The sequence below is a fragment of the Alosa pseudoharengus genome, unplaced genomic scaffold, assembly GCF_046254945.1.
Source record: "Alosa pseudoharengus isolate Yale_2024_CS ecotype anadromous, Long Island Sound unplaced genomic scaffold, YU_APseudo_1.1 YU_APseudo_1.1_scf_16, whole genome shotgun sequence".
NCBI classification, from domain to species: domain Eukaryota; kingdom Metazoa; phylum Chordata; class Actinopteri; order Clupeiformes; family Clupeidae; genus Alosa; species Alosa pseudoharengus.
In genome coordinates this window covers 12,539,606-12,549,388 of record NW_027468630.1, presented here as the reverse complement: position 1 = coordinate 12,549,388, position 9,783 = coordinate 12,539,606, and the positions used below count along the sequence as shown (strand labels likewise).

Sequence of the window (9,783 nt, the reverse complement as noted above, 5' to 3'; positions counted from 1 at the left end):
AACAAATCTGTTGTCCCTATCTACTAGACACAGAGATGTGTTAAAAACAAGGCAAGTTGTGTTGTTTTTAACACATTCGTTTTAAGAGTGTATAGATGAAAATGTGGTAAGACATTAGAATATTTATTTCCATAATTTGGATTCTGCTGATGCCTAGGTCTGATATCTCTTTTTTCTCTCTCTCTCTCTTTCTCTCTCTCTCTCTCTCTCTCTCTCTCACACACACACACACACTCAACACACCTGTTCTCTTTCTGATTCTCTCACACACACAATTCTCTCTCTCTCTCTCTCTCTCTCTCTCTCTCTCTCTCTCACACACACACACTCAACACACCTGTTCTCTTTCTGATTCTCTCACACACACAATTCTCTCTCTCTCTCTCTCTCTCTCTCTCTCTCTCACACACACACACTCAACACACCTGTTCTCTTTCTGATTCTCTCACACACACAATTCTCTCTCTCTCTCTCTCTCTCTCTCTCTCACACACACACACTCAACACACCTGTTCTCTTTCTGATTCTCTCACACACACAATTCTCTTTCTCTATCTCCGTCACTCACTCTCACTTGTATCTCTCTCTCTCTCTCTCTCTCTCTCTCTCTCTCTCTCTCAATCTCTCACTCTGTGTGTGTACCTGCGCAACACTCTCTGCGGTGCCAGGTGTGGCTATCCTTCTGTCGCCCACGGTGCCCTTGCAGGTTGGCATGGAGAGGGAGCAGCAGCAGCTGTGTGTGCGCATGGAGCCGGGCACACTTCCACGGCCTCTGCACTACAGGGTGTGTGTGGCACGCAACCTGAAGGAGGCTCACCAGGTCATGACGCGCATGCGCTACGCCAGCACGCCTGTCATGCCTAACACAGGCATCTTACGGTAACACACAACTGTATGGACAGGAGGAATGGCAGGAGTGTGTGTGTTTGTGTGTGTGTGTGTGTGCATGTGTATGAGAGAGAGAGAGAGAGTGTGTGTGTGTGTGTGTGTGTGTGTGTGAAAGAAAGAGAGAGAGAGTGTGTCTGTGTGTGTGTGTGTGAGAGAGAGCGAGAGAGAGAGATAAAGAGTGTGTGTGTGTGTCTGTGTGAAGATCTGAAATGTGTGTGAATATGTGTGTGTCTGATTTCAGGTCTTCTCTGTGGAAGTTTCAAGAGCATGTGAGTTCTGCTGAGAGGCTGGAGCATGATCTGAGGACCTTCTCCAACCGTCTGAAGAGGCACACACTCGAGCCAGCTGTTATCAGCCTGGACGAGCCGTCCACCAGCCTTCTGCTGGTGTGTGTTTGTGTGTGTTTGTCTGAATGATAATTTGTTTATGTGATATCAGGGTTAGGGTGATTGCAGGGTGTGTGTGTGTGTGTGTGTGTGTGTGTGTGTGTGTGTGTGTGTGTGTGTGTGTGTGTGTTTGTCTGTATGATAATTTTGTTGTGATATCAGGGTTAGGGTGATTGCAGGGTGTGTGAGTGTGTGTGTGTGTGTGTGTGTGTGTGTATGAGAGTGTGTGTGTGTTTGTCTGTATGATAATTTTGTTGTGATATCAGGGTTAGGGTGATTGCAGGGTGTGTGTGTGTGTGTCTGTGTGTGTGTGTGTATGAGAGTGTGTGTGTGTTTGTCTGTATGATCATTTTGTTGTGATATCAGGGTTAGGGTGATTGCAGGGTGTGTGTGTGTGTGTGTGTGTGTATGAGAGTGTGTGTGTGTTTGTCTGTATGATCATTTTGTTGTGATATCAGGGTTAGGGTGATTGCAGGGTGTGTGTGTGTGTGTGTGTGTGTGTATGAGAGTGTGTGTGTGTTTGTCTGTATGATCATTTTGTTGTGATATCAGGGTTAGGGTGATTGCAGGGTGTGTGTGTGTGTGTGTGTGTGTGTGTGTGTGAGAGTGTGTGTGTGTTTGTCTGTATGATAATTTTATTGTGATATCAGGGTCAGGGTGATTGCAGGGCGAGGGCTGGGTGAGCATAAGGACAGTGCGGTGCTCTTAATGAGGCGAGCATGTTGCATGAGGCAAGGGGCTGCGCTGGCCACAGCAGGCTTACTGTGAACTCTGAGAAGTGTGGGAATGGATCTGGCCTTCTAGAAATACCTCAACCCTGATCTAGTGCCGGGGTTTGTGTGTGCGTGTGGTGTGTGTGTGTGTCTGGGTCTGGGTCTGGGTCTAGATAGATAGATAGATAGATAGATAGATAGATAGAAAGAGAGAGAGAATGTTTGTGTGCAGATTCATCTGGTGACCAAGGCCACACACAGCTACCTGTTGCCAGGGCCTCAAAACCCGTCAGCCTGATCTACTGAACCTGGGGAATTCTCTCTCTTATACATACACCACACGTGTATGTGCACACAAACAAACATGGCCAAAGAAACATTACATATAATAACATCATAACATTGACATAATATAATAATAATAATAATAATAATAATAATAATAATAATAATAATAATAATAATAATAAAGTGATTTGAGGTGAAGCCACTTAGTTGAACAAACAACAGGAGATTTGATTCCCTTCACCGCGTCTCCAGTCCTAGCTCTTGGCTCCTGTTCCTGTGGTTTCCACTGCTTCCCTGCGTTGGCTTTCAGAGAAATGCTATGACGGGGTGCCAGGATTCTGCTGTGTCTGTAGATGACATCTGAGATGGCTGCTCTCTCGTTGTAAGGTGACCAGACTGCCAGTTTTTCCTGGGACAGTACCATATTTCAGCACTATTTTTTTTACTGTCCTGACTTTTTTTAGAATCCTGTCGATCAAAAAAATAAAAGTACTTTGGCCTAGATTTTCCCGTTCCTGAAATTCTTAAAGACAATGTTTATTGGAACACAAATATTGACAAATAACCTATTCATTTACATAAATGATAGATGATCTAGAATACAAATGTAGAGTGCAGGGGTGCATGTCTCACTCAGGTGTTTGCTAGCATTTGTCTTTCATTTGCAATGGCAAACTCGAAACAGTGCCAAAGATATTTTGCAATAGTGCCAAAGATATTTTGCATCCATTTCATTTGGGAGGATGTGTGTATGTGTATGTGTATGTGTGTGTGTGTGTGTGTGTGTCCCATATTTCATACAGTGGAATCCGGTCACCCTACTCTTGTGGGAATCTGCGAGCTGATGAGGTTTCTGTAACATGGAGGGGAAGTGCAAATGACCAGGTGGTCAAACGATTTTATCAGTGCAGTGGTATGATCGCCCTCTAGTGGCTGTTATTGGCAATATTCATTTTAATGGTTGCCAACACATTAAGAATTACCACTATTTTCACAGTTGGATGGGAGGGTTCTTTTTCCCTATAAATCGATTTTGGGGGAATTTTAACCTTATTTCAGATAGCACAGTGAAGAGTGACAGAAAGCTTAATTTTCCTTAATTATATAGGATTGACCTCTTGACAAGAGAGTGTTTTTGGAAAAGGTTCACCTAAACAGTGCGTATGTGTGTGTGTGTGTTGTCTTTTTAGGACTCTACTCACAGGCACTTACATTGGAAGAGTGTAAGTCTGGTGCGCCACCTGAACCTCTCCATCACAGTCTCGCCGTTCCTCAGCCTCAAGTCCCTACAGGGTCAAAGGTCGCAGAGGACGTCAGCGCATCAGAGGTCATGGATCAGCACAGGGAGTCAGCAGGTTAGTGACCTCTCTCTTCTGATGCCTCAACCTGTAAGCAATTCAAGAAGACTATCTATACAGGATTTGTCATATTTTTGTTGGCATGTTTTTCTCCATCTTTCAGTGTCCCGCCGGCGGGACGTTACCCCCCTCCCCCACCTCCCCCCAATATTCTAAATCAATTGTATGCACCATATTGCTATGTAGCATAGTAATGTTATACACCATTTCAAAGCTTTGACTCTTGGGAATCCAAAAATTTTTTCGTGTACAATCTGTATAGTGCTTTACATTCTCAGATTAATTTTATTATGTCTCAATTAAATTTGATCCAAAATGCCCTCCTCCGCTTTTGGTAGCTGCAGCACAATAAGTAGATGCAACATATTGGGTACTGAAATATTCACAAGAATCCATAGAAATTGAATCTTCATGTTGTATTATCCAATATTAGTTGGATACTAGTACAGATGTATAGTCTATCTTATACACACTCATTGAACCAACAAAGTAAATGCAAAAATAGAGACTTTTTTGTAATTATTCCATATTTTGTGTAGTCAGCCAATATCAGAACACCTGACATACAATCTAAATAGAAGCAAGAAACCTCAAAGTGTTACCTTTCATTTGAGACCAGGATTATGCTTCTACACAAAGGGGTTCATGTGCAGTAAGCATTTGATTGTCAGTATGCATTTTGGATAACAAAAAGTCCTATGGGGAGTATCCATAGGCATTTTACAAAACGCATGGGCATACCTTGGCAAATAATAGTCTAAAGCACTCATATTTTCATTCTATATTGATCTACTTTTGCACACAGCTTCACAGACCTGGTGCTAGGGCTCAGTTGTGTTTCTAAGGGATATCAAGTGACCTAGAGGGCAGAAATGCGGTCAGTTCAGAGATGCTTGTAATCCGGCAGAAAGAAAAAACTATATTCTAGCCTCTGTAACTCTTTGTCAGTACATCACACAGTTTTAGTTATTTTCACTGTTTCCTACGAAAACTACAGGTTCTCAGCTTTCTATAGAGGTCCAACAGTTGATGGTTGACCCCAAAAGAGTTGGGAACAATGCCCTTGTAAATAGGCACAGTGCAATTTCAGGCAAAAACTTGAAATTTTTACTGAGAACAATGTGGTTAAAATTAGACTAAAATAGAGCTTTCCTGCTTCCTAGTTAGTTAGCTACTTCACAGTTTACACATGTAGCGCTAGTTGTGTCTCTGTGTAAGCTCACTACACTTGTCTAGGAAATGTTTTCAGTACAAGAAAGCCTGAGAATACATGCATTCTCATTTGTGTACGTATGTATTTGTATTTGTGTTTTGTAGATGTGCATGTTGTACATGTTCTGTTTGGCCCTCCTAGGCTCCACTCCTGACCTGGTGGAGGGGAGAGCTGTGTGTGAAGCTGGACTTGTCCTGCCCCACTTCAGCACGCTGGCTCTCAGGGCAGGTGGCAATGGTTTCTGCCCACCTTGGAGCGGAGTACGTGGTCATGGAGGCAGGGGAGGGTAGCCCCCCAGACAAGGACTCTGTGAGTGCAGGAGCATACCTCAGGAGGCTGGGCCGAATCGCAGCCCAGGCTGGAGACACAACCATACTCACCTCAGCTTCAGGGTACTCTTACATGCACTTCTGCTGTAGAACATCAGCTTCACTCTAAATACCACACTCACTGCAGCTTCTGGATACTGCTGTTTTTGTGTGTGTGTGTGTGTGTGTGTGTGTGTGTGTGTATGTCTGTGTGAGTGTCTGTTTTTGTGTGTGTGTGTGTGTGTGTGTGTGTGTGTGTGTGTGTGTGTGTGTGTATGTCTGTGTGTGTGTCTGTGTTTTTGTGTATGTGTGTGTGTGTTTGTGTGTGTGTGTGTGTGTGTGTGTGTGTGTGTGTGTGTGTAGATTCAGTGAATTGGGGTTGCTTGTGCGGATGCCTGCTCTCCCAGCAGACTGGAGGTACTCAGGGTTGAAGGGCATTATACCGGCCATGTTGCTGCACAGCCTCATGGGATATCCCTTCTTCATTCCCGACGCCGTAGGTACAGACTTCTCACTGTTCCACGTGCACTGTTCCTCAATACAGATATCTATTGCAGTGTTGGGCTCATTGCTTGTATGTTACTGCATGTATAGCTGTCTGTATGTTCTTGAGTGAATGCGTTTCTATTACAGGGGGTTCCTTGGCACACGAGGACGAGGTGGATGAAGAGTTGTTTATTCGCTGGCTGGAACTCTGCTCTTTTCTGCCTGTCCTCTCCTTTCAGAAACCTCCTTGGAGTTTTGACAGTGACTGGGTAAGTCCTTCATCCAGTCACAATTTTACATCTGTCTTCTTTTACTCCCAATCTATCTCTCTATATCACTCTCTCACTCTCTCACTCTCTCTCTCTCACTCACTCACTCACTCACTCACTCACTCACTCACTCACTCACTCACTCACTCACTCACTCACTCTCACTCTCTCACTCTCTCACTCAGAGAAATACAGTGAGTGTTAAAGGGAGGGTTTGTGTGTGTGTGTGTGTGTGTGTGTGTGTGTGTGTGTGTGTGTGTGTTGGTAGTTGGGGGGTTAAGCAGCAAGTAGGACCGTTCTAAACTCTCTGGTCCCTCAGGTGTTGAACCTGACCAGGTCCTACCTGTCTCTGCATGTGGACTTTGTGGTGCCGCTCCTGCACAAGTACACCCAGGAGTGGAGCGTCAGCCGCAACCCCATCTACAGGCCCATTTGGTGGCTGACCCCTGACGACCCTCAGACTTTTACCATCGACAACCAGTTTCTGATCGGAGATGAGGTGACCCCTTGCATTTTTTTGAGATTATATATAGTGCCCAAAGTTGGGTGTATAGTTTAAGGTCAGTTTAGACTCTGCATGTTATGCATGAGATTATTTGATAAGTGGGTTATATTAATTGATGTGATTATGTGATAAGTGAGTTAGATTGATTAATAAGTGTGTTATAGTTAGCACTATTACTACTCGATCTCGAAAATTATAACTCAGACCGGCTCCTCAACATGTGCTTCAGATCCAATCCCTACTAGATTCCTCAAAAATGTATATGATAGCTTAGCTCCCTTTATTATCAAGATAATAAATACCTCATTAGAAACAGGTATATTTCCGACAGCTTTTAAAACCGCTGTTGTGAAACCTTTACTTAAAAAGTCAAATCTCGACCATACTATCCTGAGTAACTGCAGGCCTATATCAAACCTACCTTGTTTGTAATCAGCTAAATACCGTCCTCAACGAAAACAGTATCCTTGAAAAATTCCAATCAGGTTTTAGATCAAATCACAGCACAGAAACAGCCCTAGTAAAAAGTCAATGATCTTAAACTGGCTTCTGACTCAAACAAAGTCTCAATCGTTATTCTTCTAGATTTGAGTGCGGCATTCAAAACCATTGATCATAACATTCTAATTCACCGCCTTGCAGTGTGTGGGTCTCTCTGATAATGTTCTAACTGGTTTCAAACCTACATTACTGGCAGAGATTTTTATGTTAGTCTAGGAGATCATGTGTCTATAAAACATGACTTGCCTTTTGGTGTGGCCCAGGGGAGCTGTCTTGGTCCCCTGCTCTTTTCCCCATATATGCTTCCGTTAGGAAACATCATACAGTAAGTCAGCATAATGTACACGTCCACAGCTATGCAGATGATACCCAATCGTATATTTCTGTGGAGCCAACTAACCCACTTGGCTTTTGCTCCCTTATCACATGCTTAACCTCCATTAATTTAGTGGATGAGCAAAACTATTTTAAAACTAAATGATGACAAAACAGAGGTACTTTTGGTTGGACCAAAACCAAAGTGAGACATTGTTCTTAGCAATCTTGGGAACCTGGCACACCAGGTCAAATCAAAAGTAACAGGCCTACAGTAGATGTCATCTTATACAGAGTTAAGCTTCAAGCCCCATATCTGAAGTTACTCAGACAGCCTATTTCCACCTGAGAAACATTATCAAAGTGCGGCCCTTTTTAACTCAATAAGATGCAGAAAAACTAATCCATGCCTTTATCACTAGCAGGTTAGACTTTTGCAATGCACTTTTTACTGGTCTCCCCAAAAAACATATAACGAAATAGGAACTCATATAGAACTCTGCTGCTAGACTTTAACTAAGACCAAGAAAAGAGAACACATCACGCCTGTGTTAGCTGAACTGCACTGGCTTCCTCTTTCCTATAGAATTTTAATTGATTTTAATAGCTTTTTTAAGAGCTTTTAATATCTCATCAACCACAAAGGAAACTTATATCTTCTAATGCTTATCATTTAATTGCACCCAAAGTGCTCCACAAGCAAAGTGGAGAAGCTGCTTTTATCCATTATGCCCCAAAGCTATTGAACACCCTGTCTCTGTGCATCAAACAGGCAAGTTCAATGTTTTTTAAAAGACCTGAAAACAGTCATCATTGTAGACTACTTTTTCAGATTATTCTTCATTTGACTGCCAGAAGCAGATGGGCTCCCCCTATTAAGTCAGGTTCTGTTCAAAGTTTATTCCTGGAATATGGGAGTTTTTTCTTGCCACAGTTGCCATATGGCGTGCTTGTAGGGGGTTAAGGGTTAAGGCTGCCAGTCTTCCGGTCATTGTGTTCCTTCTGTATATAAAACATCTGTATATAAAGTCATATAATCACAACACAAACTAAGGCAAACACATCAACGGGGCCTAAGCATTTGTTAGCAAAGCCTATATAGTGCTAATTATTTCTGATATGTTTCTGATTGGATCATAAATGGCCACAGCAACAAAGAGGAATGACTGATTCTTCTCTATTATTGTGTTAGATGCTCTAAATGGCAGCCGTGGCCTACTGGTTCGGACGTGTAACCGGAGAGTTGCCGGTTCTAACCCCGACCAGTAGGCACGGCTGAAGTACCCTTGAGCAAGGCACCTAACCCCTCACTGCTCCCCGAGTGCCGCTATTGTTGCAGGCAGCTCACTGCGCCGGGATTAGTGTGTGCTTCACCTCACTGTGTGTTTCACTAATTCACAGATTGGAATAAATGCAGCAAATTTCCCTCACGGGATCAAAGAGTATATATACTCTTATATATATAAATAAGTTGAGTTGTCAATAAGTTGATAAGTTGAATAAGCTTTGAGCTGCATTCTGTGTATGAAAGGTGCTATACAAATAAAGCTTATTATTATTATTATTATTATAGTATATAGACTGTATAGAAATAATGTGAGGCTGTGACTGGATTGAATTTGAGTTTGTGTGCACAGGTGCTGGTTGCCCCGGTGACAGACAGAGGGGCGCTGTGGAGGGACATATACCTGCCGGGAGACGAGCTGCAGTGGCAGGAGCGCAGCACGGGTCATGTGTTCCAGGGCGGAGTGCTGCTGCGGCGCTATCCGGTGGGACTGGAACAAGTGGCCGTGTTCACGAGGATCCACTCCTGAGAGAGGCTTCACAGAGCCTGGTCAGCATGGTCAAGATGCACAACTGAAGGACATTGTTGTGGCCACGTTCAAGATGCACGCCTGAAAGATACTGTTTTGGCCACATTGAAGCCAAACACCTCAAGGACATTGTTTTGGGTGTGTTCAAGCTGCTGATGTGAAGGACACGCCTTTGGCCACTTCACCTGAAGTTTAAGAAGATCAATTTGGCCATATAAGAGCTGCATACTCAAGGGGCACCATTCTGGCCATGTTCATGTCACACACCTGAAAGAAACCACTTTGGCCATGCTAAAGCTGCACAGCAGCACTAAGAGAAATGCAGCACTCAGAAAGGAACTAGACCCTATGAGGTAGCTGCACAAACTGTGATGGTCTGTTTGAGCTCTTTAAAGGGCTAAATGTATGACAAAGGTCATTAGAGACCTCTCACCTGCTTACTGAGCCAGAGACACTTACATGTTCTGTTGCCGAGCTGTCTGTCTGTAGGTCTCCAGACTGTTGGAGCACATGACTCATAAACACCTGATTTTTTTATGATGTCGTTTTTGAAGAATATTAAAGTTATAATTTTGATTGTTTATTTATTATACAATAAGTTACTTTGGGATGACATGTTTCTTTAACGGATTTTCACTCGATGCCTTAATAGGAAATGGTTGACTGTGCAAGGTTTAATTTGGGTAGCCACTGGATTTCAGCACTCTGCAGCTTGATTGGGAGTCGGACGCTAAATTGA

The 9,783-nt window shown here is 43.3% G+C and overlaps 1 protein-coding gene across 1 annotated transcript in view; it reads left to right on the top strand.

Moving 5' to 3' along the window:
- LOC143126092 (SITS-binding protein-like) overlaps positions 1-9,493 on the top strand; it is an 11,636-nt gene extending 2,143 nt beyond the window's left edge. Inside the window, exons 4-11 of the mRNA XM_076288009.1 lie at positions 669-879; positions 1,130-1,274; positions 3,466-3,630; positions 4,988-5,238; positions 5,518-5,654; positions 5,788-5,909; positions 6,229-6,408; positions 8,868-9,493. Of these exons, the coding sequence (XP_076144124.1) occupies positions 669-879; positions 1,130-1,274; positions 3,466-3,630; positions 4,988-5,238; positions 5,518-5,654; positions 5,788-5,909; positions 6,229-6,408; positions 8,868-9,044 (1,388 nt within the window). The 3' untranslated portion in view covers positions 9,045-9,493. The remainder of the gene's footprint in view (positions 1-668; positions 880-1,129; positions 1,275-3,465; positions 3,631-4,987; positions 5,239-5,517; positions 5,655-5,787; positions 5,910-6,228; positions 6,409-8,867) is intronic.
- Positions 9,494-9,783: the final 290 nt, after the last annotated feature.